The sequence below is a fragment of the Symphalangus syndactylus genome, chromosome 4 (genome assembly GCF_028878055.3).
Source record: "Symphalangus syndactylus isolate Jambi chromosome 4, NHGRI_mSymSyn1-v2.1_pri, whole genome shotgun sequence".
Classification (NCBI taxonomy): Eukaryota; Metazoa; Chordata; class Mammalia; order Primates; family Hylobatidae; genus Symphalangus; species Symphalangus syndactylus.
The window spans coordinates 42513561-42536054 of NC_072426.2; the positions used below are offsets into that span (position 1 = coordinate 42513561).

The following is a 22494-nucleotide window of genomic DNA, read 5'->3' on the forward strand; positions in this document are numbered from 1 at the left end:
CTTTCTAATTTCCTGAGTGTGGTGTCAATATGGTTTGAATACCGCCAACTCTTTTCACTGTCACAAAAAAATAATGTTATAGTGATGGAGTTTTTTTGTTGTTGTTCTGACTTTAAATGAAGCTCACTTAAGAGAATATCTGGAGCTGTCTATGTTATTGTCTTGCATTTGAGTCATGTCCAAAGACCATATTCTTTTCCCTGCAGGTGGTACTGTGAAGGCAAGGAGCTTGAAAATTCCCCAGATATTCACATAGTCCAAGCAGGAAATCTGCACTCACTGACCATTGCGGAAGCCTTTGAAGAGGACACAGGACGCTATTCCTGCTTTGCTTCTAACATCTATGGGACAGATTCGACTTCTGCTGAGATTTATATAGAAGGTAAAACAAAATACTCTTGGAGTATGACACTTAATAGTAAGACATTTAGTTATAATAAATAAATATGTATTGAGGGCCTCCTCTACCACACGCTCTTCTAGGCAATGGGGATACAGCAGTGAACCGAGTAGAACAAAAATGCTTAGGCTCATTTACTGATAATTTACATTATATGATGGGAAAGACAGAAAATAAACAAGATAAACAAATAAAATATATGATATGATAGGTATATATAAACACTGTGAAAGATACAAAAACCAAGAAAAAGAGATAGGAATGGCGTATGTATGAGTGTGGGGGCGGAGGGGTGGGGAATGAGCCACAAGGTCGTTTGAGAGAAATTTACTCTAGGCAGAAAAATCAGCAAGTGCAGTTGCCCTGAGAGTGGGAGTGTGCTTGTCTTAAGACACAGAGATGAGCCAATGTGGCCAGGGTGGAGTGAGCAAGAAAGTAACAGAAGATGAGGTTGAAAGGTAAGATGGGGTGAAAGTGGAAGGAGGGAGGTAAGCAGATCACAAAAGTCCTTGTAGGTCATTGCAAGGACTTTGGTTTTGACCCTGAGGTAGATGAGAAGTTCTGGAGCATTCTGAGCAAAGACATGACATGATCTTAGTTTTTTTGTTTTTTGTTTTGTTTTGTTTTGTTTTTAAGACAGAGTCTCACTCTATTGCCCAGGCTGGAGTGCAGTGACACCATCTCGGCCCACTGCAACCTCTGCCTCCCGGGTTCAAGTGATTCTCGTGCCCCAGCCTCCCAAGTAGCTGGGAATACAGGCATGCACCACCACACCTTGCTAATTTTTGTATTTTTAGTAGAGATGAGGTTTCCCCTTGTTGGCCAGGCTGGTCTTGAACTCCTCACCTCAAGTGATCTGCCCACCTCGGCCTCCCAAAGTGCTGGGATTATAGGTGTGAGTCACTGTGCCCGGACGATCTGACTTAACAGTCACTCTGACTGCTGCTTGAAAATGTACTGCAGGGAGTCGAGGATAGATGCATGGATACCATTTGGGAACACTGGAAAGGCATTTACATTGGCATCAAGTTTATATGATTAATTTGAGGTGAAAAAAATCAACCATGCTCCTTTGTATCTACCTATATTTGTGTTCCTACTTTATCTTATCCTTTGAATTTTGTCTGCAGATCATTCTTTAGCACTTTTTCCACCAATAATACCTTATGTATGCCTTGGTTTTAGCATTTCAACATATTATTATGGTATAGATGCCCGTTTATCAACTAGATTGTAAGGCCATGACTTATTTATATCTCCAATGTGTACTTGTACTAGGTACTTACATAGTACCAAGTACATAGTGAGTATTTGATAAACATTTTTTGAATAAATACATGAATAGAAATGTGTTGTATGTGTATGTGTTTTTTTTTTTTTTTTTTTTTTTTTTTTTTTTTTTTTTTTTTTTGAGACAGAGTCTGGCTCTGTCGCCCAGGCTGGAGTGCAGTGGCGCAATCTCGGCTCACTGCAAGCTCCGCCTCCCGGGTTCACGCCATTCTCCTGCCTCAGCCTCCGAGTAGCTGGGACTACAGGCGCCCACCACCGGGCCCGGCTAATTTTTTTTTTTGTATTTTTTTTTAGTAGAGACGGGGTTTCACCGTGGTCTCGATCTCCTGACCTCGTGATCCGCCCGCCTCGGCCTCCCAAAGTGCTGGGATTACAAGCGTGAGCCACCGCGCCCGGCCGTGTATGTGTTTTTATCCTCACATTTTTGGAGTCCAATAAATACCTCCAGATTTAGCTGTTACATATCTTTGTGGAATGCACTATCTTGAGAAGTAAATCCAGGATCAAAGCTCTGCTAACAGTGCTCAAACTGGATTGCTGGGTTTTTTTTTCCTTTGTGACAAAAAGACTTTAAACACCCCCTCTCTCACAATGAAGTATGACTTGTTAATATTAGGACTGGACGGAAGAGCATCCACCTACACCTACAATGTTTGGAATCCAGTGTAATCCCTTCTTGTATTCAATCTGTGTAGGCCAAGAGCAAGAGGACTTACGAACACCAGAGAATGTCTGCAAATACTGCTTTGTTAGGCCAAAGGCATCAGCAGGTGTTTTACATACAAGAACCCTTAGAAGTTGGGTCAGTTGATTTGAATAGTACCACTAACTAGACATGTGACCTTGAGCAATTCCTTCAACTTCTTAGGGCCTATTTCCTCATTTGACAAGTTGGGTGTTAGTGTAGTGAATCACTGAGTTCATTTTTTTTTTTTTTTTTTTTTTTGAGACGGAGTTTTTCTCTTGTTGCCCAGGCTGGAGTGCAATAGCGCGATCTCGGCTCACAGCAACCTCCATCTTCCGGGTTCAAGCCATTCTCCTGCTTCAGCCTCCGGAGTAGCTGGGATTATAGGCATGCGCCACCATGCCCGGCTAATTTTGTATTTTTAGTAGAGATGGGGTTTCTTCATGTTGGTCAGGCTGGTCTCGAACTCCGGATCTCAGGTGATCCACCCAACTCGGCCTCCCAAAGTGCTGGGATTACAGGCGTGAGCCACCATGCCCGGCCTCACTGAGTTCATTTCTAAGATTCTGTAGGTATTCAGATATTTAGGAATCAGGTTATCAAAGTATCATCTTAAAAATCTTATGTCGTGTTTAGGAACCAATTTAAGAAATTGTCATCTTAACAATCTTATGTCTTGTTTTTATTTTTCCAGGGGTGTCTTCTTCTGACTCAGAAGGGGACCCTAACAAGGAAGAGATGAATCGGTAATTCTGATTTTCTATCTTATAGCTTTAGCATCCTCAGATCAATTAATAGCTCAAAGAGAACTATTAATTGGTTACTAGAACTTAAGAAAGGTGGCTCCAGGGTTTGACCACAAAAATAAATAAATAAATAAATAAACAAACAAACTGAGTGGATTTGAAGAAGACCCTACTTTTGCTTAAGTCTTGCCTAGCAGATTAATTTGAATCTTTCCAATTTACTCCCTACAGAGGATGAGCTCCTTAAGGGCAGAAATCCCTTGTTTATGCCTACCTTGAAATGATAATTTGCTTCTAGCTTTTGTGCAGATATGAACATTCATAACCAGAGTAAATGATTCCTCTTTTACCCCCTTCTTTTATCATTCTCGTGGCCTTGATTCAACTCATCCTTCTCTCCTGCTTTTTATGCCAACCACCTCCTTAGAGGCTTCCTGTCTGCTTCTGCCTTTTTCTCTCTTTTATAGTGTCCAAACTACAACCAGTTATTCTCTAAAAGAGATCAGGACTCTGATCCTATTGTTTTCCTGACTCAGGAAAAGATTATTATCTATGAGAAAACAAAAATCAAACACAAAACAAACAGCAACATTTAAAAAAAATCTTAACATGGCGTACATACAAAGCCTTATTCAGTAGAGCATCAACCAGGTTTTTCTGTCCCCTCCTTCCTTCCCCACCTCAGGCTGTCTACATTGTTGACATCTCACCCAAATCATGTATAGTTCCTCTTCACTCCTTTGTTCAAGATATTCACTTTGCTAGGATTGCCCTATCTTCTCTGTCTAGCAAACTCTTATTTATCCTACAAAACCCAGTCTAAATGTTCTTTCTCTTTGAGCTCTGTAATAAACTTCTCCCCTATTGCACATGCATCACTGCTTCCTTGTGGCTCCCATAATGTGTTACAAACCTAAGGGGTGTGAATTTTGATCTATAAACTTAAATAAGCAAGAAATATCCCATTTATTTATTTGCTCTAAATCCACTTGTAGTTGTTGGGATTTAGCCTCAGTTGTGTATCATAGAGACTCAAATTAACTGTGACTTAAATGAAACAGATATTTATTTCTTATTTACATACAAATCTGGATTCGGTGGGTAAAATGACCCCACATTCCACTAGGTTCCTCTGTGCTTCCTGCTTTCTGCTTTATCTCACACTAAGATGTTGCCCTCATCTTCTTAGGCTAAAATAGAAAGAAATAAATGCTTGTCAGCCTTTTAAGGTCATCTCTCTTAAAATGCATATACCACTATCCCTCATATCCCGTAACCAGAAAGTACCCATGTGGCCACACCTAGCTGCAGTGAATGTTGGGATATATAGTCTTTATTTGGAGTAACCATGTAAAGAAATCAGGTATTCTATTATTGTAGAAGAAGAAAACAGATGCTTTGGATACACGGATTGGCTTTGCATTAGCACATCATTCTGCTTGAGACCAGATGCTGCCTGGTTAGGGAAAACATCCAGTCTGGTATTGAGTGTCACTTTACCCCTCACAGTTTTACAATGAGCCATAGAGAGAGAGAGCAGTTTTGGAGCAAGCACCATTCTAAACACATTACATGAATTATCTCATTTAATCCTCACAAAACCCTATGAGATAAGAATTTTTTATTATTCATTTGTTTATTTTGAGACAGAGTGTTGCTCTGTTGCCCAGGCTAGAGTGCTGTGGTGCAATCTCAGCTCACTGCAACCTCTGCCACCCAGGTTCAAACGATTCTCCCACCTCAGCCTTCCAAGAAGCTGGAATTACAGGCGCATGCCACCATGCCTGGCTAACTTTTTTGTATTTTTAGTAGAGATGGGGTTTCGCCATATTGACCAGGCTGGTCTTGAACTCTTGGCCTTAGGTGATCCATCCACTTCAACCTCCCAGAGTGCTGGGATTATAGGTGTGAGCCACCGTGCCACCTCCAGGAATTATTATTTCCCCATTTTAGAGATGAGGAAGCTGAGGCAAAGAGATATAACACCTAGGCCAAAGGAAAGCCCTCTGTCATCAGTCATCTCTCCATGGGTTACAGGTGAGAGGCCCACGTCTCAAATCCCAAGTTCTCTTCAAGTCCAGAGCTTGTTGCTTTCTGACGCGTGTAATTACTGATATCTTTAACAAGACTGGGAGCCGTTTACTGAGAGAGATGGCCTTCCCCTCTGGACGTAGGTTCTCCCTGGGGTCAGGTTCTCTGGCAAGATCCACAGACCTCTGTCTCTTTCACAACAAAACTAAAATAATCTCCCCTCTGCAGCCTTCTCAAGAATACTTGCTGGCTCTCTTGCCCATCAAATACTCTCTTTAATTTAATTCGTGTAAACTTGAAGAGCTTGTTGACTTCATGCCGTTTCTGCTTTCTGCCATGCCAAATTCTCAGAGGTTAAGGTTTATATATGAGAGACCCTGTCTTGGATCAGAGGTATAGATTTACAAAGCCTGGCCTCTTACTTGAAATGGGAGGGGGAGGGAAAATACCGAGGGTAACAACAAAACAAATCTCAAAAAATTACCTTCTGCGCATGCTTCCATCACTGCATTTGTCTTGGATCTCAGTTAACTGTTAATATGTTTGACTCCCTGACTACACTGAGAATAATGGCCCAAGGACAGGAATGGTGTCTTATGCATTTTCGTGTTTGCATTGCCTAACAAAGTGTGTAGCAAAAGTGCCCTTGGTCAACTTTTGTAAAATATCATCAAACCAAGATTTTTATTACACTCACCTGTAAGCAGTGATGCCATTACTAGTTTTCCTAAAATAATTTTCACAAAGAGTGATAGGTCTGTTTTATAATCTATATTTTAACAATTTCTCAGAATCCAGAAGCCAAATGAAGTGTCATCTCCTCCCACTACCTCTGCAGCCATTCCTCCAGCAGTACCCCAAGCCCAGCATTTGGTGGCCCAACCTCGTGTGGCAACCATCCAGCAGGTACAAGAATCCAAGTGAGCCGGGCGCGGTGGCTCACGCTTGTAATCCCAGCACTTTGGGAGGCCGAGGCGGGCAGATCACGAGGTCAGGAGATTGAGACCACGGTGAAACCCCGTCTCTACTAAAAATACAAAAAATTAGCCGGGCGTGGTGGCGGGCGCCTGTAGTCCCAGCTACTCGGAGAGGCTGAGGCAGGAGAATGGCATGAACCCAGGAGGCGGAGCTTGCAGTGAGCCGAGATTGTGCCACTGCACTCCAGCCTGGGCGACAGAGCGAGACTCCGTCTCAAAAAAAAAAAAAAAGAATCCAAGTGAAACACAAGTGCCATCCACTGTGACAGACAGGCATGATGACCATGACCATCTTGCATGGCATGATCGTGTTTTTCTCAGGTGCAACTCCATCATCAGGATAATCACCTTGTATTTCTGATGTTTGAGAGCTGTTGTTCCTGTTGCTTTGGGAACATATTCTCGGGCTTCAATAGGCAAATTTCTGAGGGAAAGAAACGCTTTACAAATTAGTCCCTGGCTTTTCAGCTTTATAAAGGGTGCTGATTACATATGCAGTGAGCTGTCAGCTCTCAGACTGGCCTAGAACAAACGCTCTATATCATAAAACCTGATTAGGTTCATGGAGCTGCAGAGAATTCCACTTTCTAAGACGAAGCAAGCATGTAGTTATTTTTTAGAAAACAGCAAAGGTTCTCATCCTTCAAGTTAATAATAATGATACCTGCTTATTGTAAAAACACTTTAAAAGTACAGAAGTATGCCAGGTGTGGTGGCTCACACCTGTGATCTCAGCACTTTGGGAGGCCAAGGTGGGAGGACTGCTTGAGTCCAGGAGTTTGAGACCAGTCTGGGCAACATAGCAAGACCCTATCTCTACAAAAAATAAAAAAAAGTTAGCCAGGCATGGTGGCATGCACCTGTGATCCCAGCTACTCGGGAGGCTGACACGGGAGGATCACTTGAGCCTGAGAGGTCAAGGCCACAGTGACCTGTGATAGCATAGCTGCACTCCAGCCTGGGCAACAGAATAAGACCCTGTCCTCCCACCCCGCCCCCGCAAAAAATGTATTAAGTAAAGATTCTACTCCAGTGCCTTCACTCCTCAGAGGTACTTCATGTTAGTAGTTTCTAGTAGGTAGTTCCTGGCATTGTCTATGCATATAGAAGAATACATATATATATGCATAGACTTTAAAAAATATGAAGTCATACTATCTAAATAAACATATAACATGTTATTGATATATTTCTTTTACATACATATATTTTTTCCTATTTTTGAAAAAATTATTTGTAGAGACAAGATCTCACTGTGTTGCCCAGGCTGGTCTTGAACTCCTGGCCTCAAGCCATCCTCCCACCTCAGCCTCCCAAAGTGCTAGAATTACAGCTGTGAGCCACCATACCCAGCCTGATATATTTCTTTATTGATGATCAATGTATTTAAATATATTTATCTACTACCTCTTTTTAAAAAATTATCCAACCCATTTAATAGTGCAGAGGGGTCAAGTTTTAGTTCTAATCCATTGGTTTTCAAACTGTGATCTGTGTAGCCCCAGGGGTTCTACGGAACCTCTTCGGAGGTTTAGGGTTAATGGCATAGATCCATAGATCTATATGTGAAGGGTTGGCGTGGGGATAGGCAGCACATATTTTATAGCCACCATGACCTAGAGAGAAATAGAGTCAATTCAGTCTAAAATTTGAAGTCTGTGATTCATAAACTTAGAATACATCAGTTTTTTGGTTTGGGATGCATTTCATATACCAAATTCTATAGGTTTGTTATGTCTCACTATCCATCTAATAATATTAGCAACAATTAATTTACTGTTGGTTCTCTTCTACCAGTGTCAGAGCCCCACCAATTACTTGCAAGGATTGGATGGAAAACCTATCATTGCAGCTCCTGTGTTTACAAAGGTAATAAAAATATTACTTCTTTCTGTCATGGCTTTAAAGATACCACAGCACCCAAAGTTATAGGATACAAAATTTATTTATTTTTATCTCAGGATTTGGTCTTCTGTATATACAGTATAGGGTTTGGGTTGTTTTGTTAGTTACTACAGTATCTCTTCAAGTCCCAGATTTCTAATAACAGTTTTAGTAATGAGAGAAATGTCTTTGCCTCTTACCACAATGATCTCTGTGGCCATTATACAACTGTTCAACATAGAAGCCACCTCTAGAGGTCAAGTGATAAATTTCTAGCCACATATTACTCCAAAGGTTTCTCTGAATTTTTAGAAAAATTCAATTGCAGGTACCTGGCTTAGGCGCTCAAGGAGATGGAGTTAAATGCTGTTAGGAGGTTTAACATAAAGCCTCCCTCCCTCTAGGACAAAGAGCTTTCTTTTTCTATTCCATAGTGTCAACTATTGAGGTGGCATCAAATTCGGAGTCTCATAATCTTTGTACTTAGCACTAGAAAATTTAGTCAAGCACATTCATTTACAAATGAAAAACCAAGGGAGGGCCAGAGAGATGAAGCCATATAGCCAATGTCACAGATCCAGTTAGTGGCAGAATCAGGACTACAAACAAGTTCTCCCAATTCTCAGACTATCAGACTGTGTTTATATGTTGCCCAAGCCAGTGAGTGTGAAGATGAGAAAATTGAATCACATTGGATTTTATGGTATTATGAGGACCAAATAGGCAGCATCTATGCCTGGATTTACAGTTTATTGTTTGTATAAACACCAAACTTAGGCCCCAAAAGATATTATCCTCTTTGAAGTATGCTTTGGTTTAGAGCAATGGTTCTCAATCATGGTTAATTTTGCCCTTCAGAGTCATTGGCACTTTTGTCGTCACAACTGGGGGGTTGCGTTCCTGGCATCCAGGAATGGTGCTAAACATCCTAAAACACATAGGATGACAGCCCTCCCCAACAAAAATTGTCTAGCTCAAAATGTCAACAGTGTTGAAGCTGAGAAATCCTGGTTTGAGCAAAATGGAAAAAATGGGCTATTTTTCTAGTGAGTACTGATCCTTAAAGGAAGAGCTAAATCCACAACTTCTACAGAAGCATCCATTTCATGGGAGTTCTGCTGTATCAGATCATTCAAGATGGTTTTCCGAAACCCAGAGTGGAGTCTAGAGCGAACAACCATGTTTACCAACATCCATATCAGTTAGGCAAACATTCTTATGTGAAACAAGATGCCTCCCAATTTTTCAAGTTCAGTTCATAACCTACATTTGAGATTTTAGCTTTACTATTTTCAAAGTCTTGAAGTAGGAGAGCAACATGTTGTGATTTGGTGGATACAAGACTTTGATGAGGAGTTATAGGTGGACCTTTATGCGGGGGGTGTATGTGTGTTTGTAACATAGCTAAGAGAGCTACTTCTTATTGTCTCTTATCGTCATTGCTAAGTCATCTAACCTTAAAACAGTGATTAAGTGCCACAGACACTTTAATTTATCATGTCAGTTTGTCACACCTTAGAGATAGTGCTGACTCTTCAAAGGCAGCTAAACCACAAGATAGTTTATACTCAGTCTCAGCTAAAGTCTCCCGCCTCTTCCCTTCCTCAACTCCATCTGCCCAGACAGACAGGTGACATCAGAGAGATATCAGGTGATATCTCCACTCAGTTTCAAATCTTCCTAGGTTACTGTGCCTTCCCTGCATCTATGTCCATGAAAAGAGTCCAACTCTGTAAAATAGTTGGAAGAGATTTATTCTCAGCCAAATATGAGTGACCATGGCCTGTGACAGAGCCCTCAGGAGATTCTGAGAACATATGCCAAAGGTGGTCTGGGTACAGCTTGGTTTTATACCTTTAGGGAAACATGAGACATCAATCTGTACATGTAAGATGTACATTGATTTGGTCTGGAAAGGCAGGACAACTGGAAGTGGGGCCTTCCAAGTCATAGGCAGATTCAAATTTTTTTTGATTGGCAATTGGTTGAAAGAGTTATTAACAATAGAAAGGAACGTCTGGATTAGGATAAGGGGTTGTAGAGACCAAGGTTTTATCATGCAGATGAAGCCTCCAGGAGCAGGCTTCAGAGAATAGATTGTAAATGTTTTTTATCAGATCTTAACAGACGTAGAGTCTGTTCTATCAGTAATTCCAGGAGGGTATAATGAGGCATGTCCCCTTCCCATCATGACCTGAACAAGTTTTCAGGTTAGCTTCAGAATGCCCTTGCTGAGAGGAGGGTTCCATTCAGATGGTAGGGGGCAGGCAGGGGAGGGTGCAGAGTGGGTGTGCGCTAAGAATTTCGTTTTTGGTTGACGCATATCACCCAGAGCATACCTCTGGCACGTTTATCACGACAGTAAAGCTGTTTACCTTTCGATCTCTCCCGTTCACCTTGAAGACTGTCTCTAATATCCAGATAGGAGTCCATAGAGGCAACAATAGGTAAAAAGTTGTTATTATTTTGAAAAGTCCAATAGGACTTTAACATTTATTTATTTGTTTGTTTGTTTGTTTGTTTTTTGAGATGGAGTTTCACTCTTGTTGCCCAGGCTGGAGTGCAATGGCATGATCTCGGCTCACTGCAACCTTGGCCTCCCGGGTTTAAGCGATTCTCCTGCCTCAGCCTCCCGAGTAGCTGGAATTACAGGCATCCACCACCATGCCTGGCTAATCTTTTGTATTTTTAGTAGACATGAGGTTTCACCATGTTGGTCAGGCTGGTCTCAAACTCCTGACCTCAGATCCGCTCACCTCAGCTTCCCAAAGTGCTAGGATTACCAGCATGAGCCACCACACCCAGCTAACATTTATTTTATTTTACTTTTTTATTTTATTTTATTTTATTTAGACAGAGTCTCCCTCTGCCACCCAGGCTGGAGTGCAGTGGCATGATCTTGGCTCAGTGCAACCTTCACCTCCTGGGTTCAAGCGATTCTCATGTCTCAGCCTCCTGAATAGCTGGGACTATAGGTGTGCACCGCCATGCCTGGCTAAATTTTGTATTTTTAGTAGAGACGGAGTTTCACCATGTTGCCCTGGCTGGTCTGGAACTCCGACCTCAGGTGATCCGCCCACCTCAGCCTCCCAAAGTGTTGGGATTACAGGCGTGAGCCACGGTGCCCAGCCACATTTATTCTTTACATTTAATTTTCATGAGCTTGATTACAGCCACAGATTGAGCTGCGTTTGTGTGGTGATTCTGATTAGCTCCTTCTATTAATAATTAGATGCTCTGATTGGCAGATGCATATACTTTTGATAAAAATAGGAAAATGAATTAATCATTAACATATTTTGTTAGATATAATATTAAAAGAAATAGCTTCATGGTGGGAAAATGGTCCTTAGTACACAGACCCAAACCCTGACGAGGCTTTCTCAGCCTCGTCAGGATATGTGCTTTTGCCTCCATAAATGGGATAAGGATTGTTCAGGCATTGGGCACTAGGATAGGCAGTGGCTCAGATTCCAGAAAGACTTATCAGCAATGATGTGCTTGCGTTAGTTTCCATCAGTGAGGGCAGGATTGAGGTCATAGTCACTGCCAGTGTCATTAGCAAATTTCTGAGTCAGAGCTACCAGTGATGGATGGTATCATGTGGCTATGAGCCATGATAACAGATTATTTGCATATGTTTGTTTGGCTTATTCCTGCTCTATTTACTTGTTTAGGGACTTCTGGCATTCCGTTCCCTATGACTCACTTTCTATACTGCCCAACAAAGCCTTTCTTTGCCAATCGTGGCAAGAAGCCAGTTTTTTTTTTAAAGCAACGCTTAGAGAGCAGAGTTTTATTTAACTCCTTCCTCCGCTGGTGACAGCGAAGTACTTATCTTCTTTTAAAGAAAGTTAAAATGAAAAGGAGAGTAGCCCAGCAAAACAGTGGTAGAATTTGAGAGAGGACTGTGGGATTCCAAAACTAGTTCACTACTCTACTCTTAGGTGATACCTATGTTTTTAAATGCTCTTTAACTGTGGATAGAGATAGACTATCCTCCATCCTCTACGCAGTATCAAAAATACTTTTGCTCTGTTTATGCGGGGAAAACAGCACTCACACTTCTTGAGTGTGAAGGGAGGTCGATGATCAAATTAGAATCTTACTCCTATCACTGCTCCCACCCCAGCAGCAGCTGCTTTGGCAGGCTTTCAAGGCTGCAGCAGCCCTGGCCCCAGCTGCTTCAGCAGTAATTTGAAGAGTGCAAGGGGGTAGGGGAAGTGAGAAATTGAAAAAGAGCACTCCATTATATAACAGCAAAGGCAGGAAACCCTGAAATAACTGGGCCGGTAGTGGGATCCAGATTTCTGGAGTTCATGGGCCCCTCTCCCCATTCAATCAATTCTGGAGACTTTTCTTACTCAATGATTGCATGGGGCACTTGTGACAGTCAAGGGGCAAAAGAGCTTTCAATCGAACAGTTCTTTATCAGTAAAAACCACTTTGATCCAACTCCAGCCTAAAGCACTGTGCATTTGCAGCATCTTCCAAGGTGCAAAATTATCAACTGGATTGAAAAACAAATAAAATGGCAAAACGAACCTTGTAGCTGACATCTTTTAACCAATAAGGCAGATGCTCTTTCTCAAGGATGTCCCAGCATTATGTTTGTGGTTATAGATCTACTAAGCAAGAACTATATCCTTTCAACTCACATTTATAGTAGTGGGCATGGTGCTGGGCACAAAGCAGGCGCACATTTATTCTGTGGCAAATAACTTCCATTTCAGGCCAGGCAAGGTGGCTCACAACTGTAATTCCAGTACTTCGGGAGGTTGAGGCAGGAGGATCGCTTGAGGCCAAGAGTTCAAGACCAGCCTGGCCAAGATGGCAAAACCCCATCTCTAACTAAAAACACAAAAATTAGCCGGGCATGGTGGCATTTGCCTATGGTCCCAGCTACTTGGGAGGCTGAGGCAGGAGAATCACTTGAACGCAGGAAGTGGAGGTTGCAGTGACCCGAGATCATACCACTGCACTCCAGCCTGGGTGACAGAGTGAGACTCCATCTCAAAAAACAAAACAACAAAAAAACAAAACAAAACAAAAAAACCCTTCCATTTCAGCTAAGAAGAAATTATTATTTTCATTACTTTGTGACTTCAGAGTATCTTTAGGAGGAATAGAGAAAAAAAGCAAAATGTCAAATGGCCATGGAAGAAGACATGCTTCCCAAGTCTCTATGTTGTCAAGTCACCTTACAAAGAATGTCCTCCCAGATGACCAGTTTAGTGATGACACCCAAGATAGATTTGCACTTTGAATACTGCATAACTGAGGAGGTTGTAGATCTTTGGTTATAGTGACTTTAGCCCAGACTCATAATTCCTAGAAAAGACTAACTTAATCTTTGCTAGTTGGAGACTGTTTGGTCTGTCTCATTTGTTGTCAGTGAAGCTAAAATGAATATGATCAAGTCTGTACACCCCATGCCATTAGTAACAAACAGCCTAAGACCTACTGCTGTGATGAACGTGATGACAGCTACACTATGTTCTAATAGTGTAACTGGTTTGGATCCTGATCTGTGGCAATGTGAGCCAGCTCTTTCTCATGAAACTTTGTAGAAAAGCAGCTTTCAGCAATAACAACCATCATCATCCTTACAACTATGACTCTTAACAGTTTTCTAAGTGGCTTGTGAGATGACCCTTGGCACCTCCTTTACTGAGTATTGATGATGTGCCACACTGGAATGAACTTCCATCACAGACATTAGGAGGCCCATTCCATACACTGTAGTATCTCACATAACTAGGCTGGGCTCTTGAATAGGACATAAAGTCTTGGCCTTTGATGTCAAATGAATAACAACCAACTGATGGTTTAAATTATGAGCAACATATTTTCTCAAGATCCTTTTGCAAGCAGGGCTTTCGTGTAACCTCTGCAGATTGAGAACTGGCTCATATATCTGAGCTGAACTTTAGGCCATGTCAGAGCATATTAGATTGACCTCATTCTACTGTGAATGTACTGTTTCATTTACTCAACCCCTTCTGCCACCACCACCTTTTTTGATGTTTGGTTTGGTTTTCTAATTGGTTTGCCTCAAGAAGGAACGAAAACTTTATATGTATAAACTCCAGGAGGGTGTCTAAGTGCCATTAAAGTTTTCAGTGGGCCCCAAAGCTGCCATTTGAGCACACAATTTGCTCAGAGGTCAGGGTGGAGGACACACTCACCAGTTTGCCGGGAGCACCCAAAATTCACTGATGCTTCCTGTTTTCCGTTCTTGTCATTAGTAAATGTTTTGGGAAGACAAATAATAATTAGATTTTTCGGTCAAATAGTTCTTTATTAATTCAGAAACCGCTCGGTGCTAATCCCGTCCTGAATTACTTCAGCAAATTTGGGACCTCAGAAAGAATAAAACACTAACATTGAATTACAGCGCCCCCTGGCTGTCACAATATCAATGCAAAACATCCCTGAGGTGAAAGTCTCTTACACAGCTAATGCTATGTGGTTTTCCCCAGCTCCATGTTCTCCTTAGGTAAATGCTATTAAGTACGATAGGACCAAGTACAGAATATCATAAGTTGTTCAGACAAGAACTGTAAAAAAATAACGAAATATTCATAACAGCGAATGACAAAAGAGAAAAAACGATTGGCTTTCCTCTTCCCTGAAGCAAGAGCCAGTATTTCCTAAATGCAGGTCCAAAAATTGTAATAATAGAAAGCCATGCAGCGTTTGTTGCTTACAGAGTTTGTGGAGAAAGTTTAGTTGTAACCTTTTTATGCTTACAGTCTTTAGGCCAAATGAAAAACAAAAATATGCCAATACACGTGCCGAAGAAGCATTTCATAATCACATGAAGTGCCAACTACAGAAAAGAATGTAAGGTTTTCAGCTCACAAACCATGATGAATAAGAAACTAGTTGTGAAACAATGTGCATTTTATTATCTTCTAGAGTCTAGTACAGAATACACTGATATCTTACAATTCAAAGTGGTCTTTATAAACCTTTTATTGTGGGAGTGTGGAAAAGCATTTAGTGATTTCCTTCGCAAATTTACAATGTATTTTACAATGACATATGACTGTATGTGTGACTAGGATTTTATAAAGATTGTGATTGTTTTTATTCCTCAACAGATTAGTGAGGCTATCCTGTAAAGACCACATAAGAAAAACAAAACAGCAAAATGAAAATCAATTTCCAGGACTGCAGAATGTAAACAAGGCAAAGCTAGGAAGACAGAACCAGTTACTTGGGCCATAAAACCCTTCCACATTATGAGCAGCCACGTTCTTTTGTGGACTAATACATCACTCCTATGTTGAGCACATGTAGTAGATACTCACTGCAGATTTAAAGATTATTATTATTTCTGGAAATCAAACACCACTTGGGCATTTAAGAACAGAGGTACTGAGGCCGGGTGCGGTAGCTCAAGCCTGTAATCCCAGCACTTTGGGAGGCCGAGGCGGGTGGATCACTTGACCCCAGAAGTTTGACACCAGACTAGGCAACATGGCAAAACCCTGTTTCTACAAAAAAAAAAAAAAAAAAAAAAAAAAAAAATTAGCCGGGCGTGGTGACCTGTGCCTTTAGTCCCAGCTATTCAGGAAGCTGAGGTGAGAGGATCGCTTGAGCCTGGGAGGTTGAAGCTGCAGTGAGCCATGATCACAACACTGCACACCAGCCTGGGAAAGAGAGTGAGACCCTGTCTCAGAAAAAACAAACAAACAAACAAACAAAAAAACCCCTGACCAAAAAAAAAAAAAAACCCCAAACCAAAACAACAACAAAAAACCACCCCAAAGATACTATATTAAAAGTAGCTACATTACTCAAAATGTCTTGCCTAATATTTAATAAATTTACTTAGCATTGGTAGAGAGAGAAAGGAAAACAATAGTGAGGGAAAAGCTTTATATGGGCTCAGATGATTCTGTCTTCAAACCTACTTTTGGGATGTGAGGGCGATCTGGCTGTGATATCTGTCACCCCATTGATGGCCAGAATTAATTCAGCTGATCAGGCTGGCTATGCGGGTGTCCTCTTTCTCCCTCACTGTTCCATGTGTGTCCCTCCCGAAGCTGTGCGCTCAGTGGAAGAAGATGACCATCCCTGATAGAGGAGGACCGATCTTAGGTCAAGGGCATAGACATAGCCGCGCTCCCCTGCTAGAACCTCCAAACAAGCTCTCAAAACTACTTTTGAATGCACATCCACAGAACTGAAGCTGCTAGAGATGTAGATGCTTTGGAGAAAAATCCAAATATGGAGATGGCATCTTCTTCTAAAATTCAACACCGGAACTAGATTACAAAAATGTGTACTTTTTTGTTCTAACTACGTTCTTCTTATCATTATAGATGCTACAAAATTTGTCAGCTTCTGAGGGTCAGCTGGTTGTCTTTGAATGCAGAGTAAAAGGAGCTCCATCTCCTAAGGTTGAGTGGTATAGAGAAGGGACTTTAATAGAAGATTCTCCAGATTTTAGGATTTTACAGAAAAGTAAGTTAATGCTTTAAATTATTTTCTGATATCTTGTTTTTATGAACTTATTGTACACTTATTTTTATAACTTTTTAACAACTAATTAAAAATATAGTCAAAAAGAATAAAACACACCTGTAATCATACTCCTGTTAATTTCAGTATATGTTCTCCAAGAATTTTTCCATGCATAGTTTTTAAAGAAAAGCATCATATTCTTTTTTGTAAATTGATTATTTACTCAACATTTAATGAACACCTTTCCATGTCAATAAACACAGAGCCTCCTTATTATTATTATTTTTTAAGATGGAATCTCACTCTGTCACCCAGGCTGGAGTGCAGTGGCACAATCTCGGCTCACTGCAACCTCCGCCTCCTTGGTTCAAGCGATTATCTTGCCTCAGCCTCTCCAGTAGCTGTGAATATCTACAGTTATTGCCTTGGAATAAATTTCTAGTACAAGCATTGCTGCTATAAATTTACCTTTTTTAAGGCTTTTAAAATATGTTGCCAAAATGCCACCCCAAAGGGTTGAACTAAATTTAGGATGATCACACAATTAATCAGCCAAAATGAGATCCTTTAGGGGAGTGAAAGAGGATGCTATTAATAATTATACAGGGATACCAGGCATAAACTAGGTCTGTCCCAGTTGAACTGGGACACACGTCGCCCTAGCTATATCCTACTACAACCAACAATACGTGGGAATGCCTTTCATCTCACACCTTCACCAACAATGAGTGTTAACCATTTTATTAAAAACTTCACTAATTTTATAGGCCAAAAATGGGAACACTTGTTTTAATCTGCACTTCACTAATTAAATCTGGGATGAAACTTTTTTTTTTCATATTTACTTAAGTCTCTGTATTTCTTTATTTCACATTGGGTTCTTGCTCTTTTTTGTTGTAAGAATTATTTAGAAATTTATATGGTTAATTCTTCTTTTCTTATCGCACAATGCTTTCACCTTGTCATGCAGTGCTTTCTCCTTGACCCATTTCAGCCATAAACTACATTGCAACATACTTGCTTTTTAAAAATGTGTTTTATTAACTATGAGAACAATCTATTATAGAAAAACTCGGGAAAGAAATTTGCTAAAATATTGGCAGTCTTTCTCTGGGCAGTGAGTCTAGGGTCAATTGTTTTACTTCCTTTTGCATTTCTGTATTTTTTTAGTTTTTCCATAATTAACATGTATAACTTTTGTTTATTTTTTTATTTTTTACATTGATTAATAAAAATTTTACAATTTACCATGTACGACATGATGTTTTGAAATATATATACATTGTAGAATGGCTAAATTGAGCTAATGAACATATGTATTACCTCACACACATCATTTTTTGTGGTGAGTTATTTGCTTTTTTCTTAATCTTTTTCTGCCTATCACAAAATAGTAGTCTGTAGATCAGTGTGACATATGAATCAGAGCTACTGTCAGGTTTTATTGGTAGTAGCAGCAACAACAATATATTGTGAATGCCATTTAAACTGAGAGATGCTGGGCACAGTGGCTCACACCTGTAATCCCAGGACTTTGGGAGGCCAGGCCAAGGCAGACGGATCACTTGAGGTCAGTAGTTTGAGACTAGCCTGGCCAACATGGTGAAACCCTGTTTCCACCAAAAAAAAAAAAAAAAACTCAGCCAGGTGTGGTGGCATGCACCTGTAGTCCCAGCTACTCTGAAGGTTGGGGCAGGAGAATCACTTGAACCCAGGAGGCAGAGTTGCAGTGAGCTGAGATCACGCCACTGCATTCCAGCCTGAGCTAACAGAGTGAGAACTTACCTCAAAAAAAAAAAAAAAAAAAAAAACTGAGAGAGAGAGAAGAAAAAACTTCAATGGGTCTACCAGTGTAGAAGATTAAAACTAAGTTCAACGACTACTTTTTGAGTGTTGGCAATTCAATATCAATCAAACACCTGTATTCAGTACCACCGTGGGCACTTTCATGAAGCCCAAAGAATTTTAAGATAAGAACCTACTCTTGGCTGGACATGGTGGCTCATGCCTTTTAATCCCAGCACTTTGGGAGGCCGAGGCGGGCGTGAGGCCAGAAGTTTGAGACCAGCCTGGCCAACGTGGTGAAACCCCGTCTCTACTAAAAATACAAAAATTAGCTGAGTGTGGTGACAGGCGCCTGTAGTCCCAGCCACGCAGGACCCTGAGGCAGGAGAATCACTTGAACCCGGGAGGCGAAGGTTGCAGTGAGCCGAGATCTTGCCACTGTACTCCAGCCTGGGCAACAGAGCGAGACTTCGTCTCAAAAAAAAAAAAAAAAAAAAAAAACAAAAACCTACTCTTGAAAAAACTGATCTATCTTGAGGCTCTTAATCTTAGAAACCTCAGAGCAGGAGGTATAGTGTACACTTTATTAGGATATCAGACCCCAAAGCCAAGAACAATCTCTCAATCTTCACAAACCTTTTTCAGGTAAGGCTGAATGAGTGCCAATAAAAGCAAGAGTCATTTCTGAAATACAACTAACTCAGAAACCTCCTTGGCTAAGGTTTATGTACCCCAAGTGAAACCCAGATTTATTTCAAGAGGAAGCAATATCATTTAATTGTTGCTCTTGGGCAAGGCGCGGTGGCTCATGCCTGTAATCCCAGCACTTTGGGAGGCGGAGGTGGGCAGATTACCTGAGGTTAGGAGTTCAAGACCAGCCTGGCCAACATGATGGAACCCCATCTCTATTAAAAATACAAAAATTAGCCAGGCGTGGTGGTACATGCCTGTAATTCCAGCTACTTGGGAGGCTGAAGCAGGAGAATTGCCTGAACCCAGGAGGCAGAGGTTGCAGTGAGCCGAGATCGTGCCATTGCACTCCAGCCTGGGCAACAAGAGTGAAAACTCAGTCTCCAAAAAAAAAAAAAAGTTTTTGCTCTTTTGCTACCTTTCTGTAATATCCATCCTGTCCCTGTTTAGGTCATCTTACTTAATATTGTCACATAACCTTATTGTATCACTCCTGAGTGTGCAAGAGACTGAAATTCTATAGGAAGCTTCTGATGAACATGTAGTTTCTCAGTAAAATAAATGATGCTCAGAATCTTTTCTTTTCTTTTCTTTTCTTTTAGAACCTCGATCCATGGCAGAGCCAGGTAAAGATGATTTCAACTTTAATTTATTAGTATATGAGTGATTTTATATATACAAGAATACATAATGAAGTTACACTGAGATGAATAAAAAGTGAAAAATAAAGTTTTAGGAAAAAAAGATCCAAATGGGCCAGGTGCAGTGGCTCATGCCTGTAATTCCAGCACTTTGGGAGGCCGAGGCGGGCGGATCACTTGAGATCAGAAGTTCAAGACCAGCCTGGCCAACACGACAAAATGAAACCCCATCTCTACTAAAAATGCAAAAATTAGCCAGGCATGGTGGTGCACGTCTATAATCCCAGCTACCTAGGAGGCTGAGGCAGGAGAATCGCTTGAGCCTGGGAGGTGGAGGTTGCAGTGAGCCGAGATGGTGACACTACAGTCCAGCCTGGGCTCAAAAAAAAAAAAACCATCCAAATGAACTATAGCTATTATTGTAGGAGGAGAGGAGGGGTGCATGTGCAAATCTGGAATATATATTTAATACCTCATATGAAGGCAGCTGGTTCTTGTTTATTGAGAAGTGTTTCTTAGGAATATTTTTCCCCCATAAATGGCCACCATTTGAGCCCTCTCAAAACTAAGCAAAGCAATTTTTATAATGCTAGGTCAATTTCATTTCCATAGCCTAGGTATCTCAAAACTTACGTGTCATCAGATTTTGAAGCTTGCAGAGATTCAATAAAATATCTGTGATGTTATTAGATTTGGTTGGGAGGATACTAAGATGAGATACAAGTGACAGTAGGCAAAGTTAGAAAATACAAGTCACTCACAAAACAGGGCATAAACATCTGAATGCCCTCTCTGTGACCACCCAGAAAAATCAGATTGTATTTGCAACCTTGTGAGAGAAAGCTGGTTTGTGATCTCATTATTATAATTCTCTCTTCAGGCCGGGCATGGTGGCTCACGTCTGTAATCCCAGCACTCTGGGAGGCTGAGGCTGGTGGATCACCTGAGGTTGGGAGTTCGAAACCAGCCTGGCCAACATACATACAACCCCATCTCTACTAAATTTACAAAAATTAGCTGGGGTAGGGTTTTTAAGGGTTTTAGAGTGGGTTGAAGAGCGGAGATCACTGGTTGGTTGAAAAGTGCGGGGTGAAGTCATGGGACAGGGAGATGAAGAAGCCAGGTTCTCACGCTGATCTCGATCTTCTGTGGGGGTCTTCAAACTAGTTGCTGGAATTCATGGTCTGAAAAAAATGTCTTAAGAGATCCTTAAACAAAAGTCTTATGAGGCTAGGCACAGTGGCTCACACCTGTGATCCCAACACTTTGGTGGGAGGATTGCTTGAGCACACGAGTTAAAGACCAGCCTGGGCAATATAGCGAGACTCGTACCTCTACAAAAACTTAAAAATTAGCCAGGCATGGTGGTGCATGTCTGTGGTCCCAGCTACTCGGGAGGCTCAGGTGGGAGGATCACTCAAGCCTGGGAGGTGGAGGTTGCAGTGAGCCAAGATTATGCCTCTACACTCCAGCCTGGGCAACAGAACAAGACCTTGTCTCAAAAAAAATAGAAGCCTTATGATTCTAATGTTAGAAATCCTGTCTATAGCGGCTGGGTGCAGTGGCTCACGCCTGTAATCCCAGCACTTTGGGAGGCCGAGGCGGGTGGATCATGAGGTCAGGAGATCGACACCATCCTGGCTAACACAGTGAAACCCTGTCTCTACTAAAAAAAATACAAAAAAATTAGCCGGGCACGGTGGCGGGCAGCTGTAGTCCCAGCTACTCGGGAAGCTGAGGCGAGAGAATGGTGTGAACCCGGGAGGCAGAGCTTGCAGTGAAACAAGATCGCACCACTGCACTCCAGCCTGGGTGACAGAGCGAGACTCCATCTCAAAAACAAATAAATAAAAAATAAAAGAAATCCTGTCTATAGCAACAATGGGGATGCAAATCAATTCTTAAACAGTCTTATGATCCTAATGTCAGAAATCCTATCCATAGGAACAAGGGGATGTAAAAGGTCAGGATCTAGTGCTATGTGACTTTTAGTGACAAAGAAAGTGGGTCAAAGTGCAGCCTGATTAATGCTTAACTATATTTCTGTCCAGAACCTAGCATGCAATTCTTGTCAACCCTGTGGTGATGGTTTCAATATCACACTGACTGGAATTGTGTGTCTTAACTACCACTTAACAAGAATAGAGTTAGCTTGACTGGCTTAGACCAGTCATGATTTACCACCTGAGGCTGAGAGGGGCCAGCTTTCTTCGAAATATATGACCACTCCAAGTAGAGTAGACAAAGCCAGGGTTCTATCAACAAGGAGATAGGAGGATGAAGAGTTACTGAGTGGGTACTTGCCTTGGTCCACTGTGTGCTGCTGTAACAGAATACCTGAAACTGGGTGATTTTTAATAAAGAACAGGGATTTATTTCTTACAGTTCTAGAGGCTGGAAAGCCCAAGATCAAGGGGCCTGCATCTGGTGAGGGCCTTCATGCTGTGCTATTCCATGGCAGAAGGCAGAAGAGCAAGAGAGCAAGTGCACAACAGAAGGGAGGGAGAGAGAGAGGGGGCCACTCTTACTTTCATGATGAACCCAATCCCACGATCACATTTATCCGTTTATTAGGGCAGAGGCATCATGACCTAAACACCTCCCTTTAGGCTCCACATCCCAACACTGAAGCACTGGGGATTGTTTCCAGCACATGAGCACTGGGGGACACATTCAAACAGCAATACTCAATACTGCCTGCCATGCCCCCCTGGCCAGATTTCCTAGAAATGGTCTAGTTAATTCAATTCAATTATCATGAAGCACTGAGATGCCTGCCAAGTTTCTCCTAATGCAACTATTTTTTAATAATTTTGTTTTCAATGTCAGTTCAATGGAGTGATAACTGGAGGTTTATGCTACTGTCTTATACCTCCTCTTTATTAGCTGT

General features: G+C 41.4%; 1 protein-coding gene across 9 annotated transcripts in view; it reads left to right on the forward strand.

Moving 5' to 3' along the window:
• The window catches only part of MYPN (myopalladin), a 140994-nt gene that overhangs the window by 70749 nt on the left and 47751 nt on the right, over positions 1–22494 (forward strand). For all 9 annotated transcript variants that reach the window (XR_010120287.1, XM_055274457.2, XM_063637137.1 and 6 more), the window contains 6 exons: positions 207–382; positions 3070–3121; positions 5944–6058; positions 7927–7998; positions 16347–16488; positions 19566–19589. Coding sequence is in view for 8 of the 9 variants with exons in the window: in XM_055274457.2 (XP_055130432.1) it covers positions 207–382; positions 3070–3121; positions 5944–6058; positions 7927–7998; positions 16347–16488; positions 19566–19589 (581 nt within the window). In the remaining variant the exon portion in view is untranslated. The remainder of the gene's footprint in view (positions 1–206; positions 383–3069; positions 3122–5943; positions 6059–7926; positions 7999–16346; positions 16489–19565; positions 19590–22494) is intronic.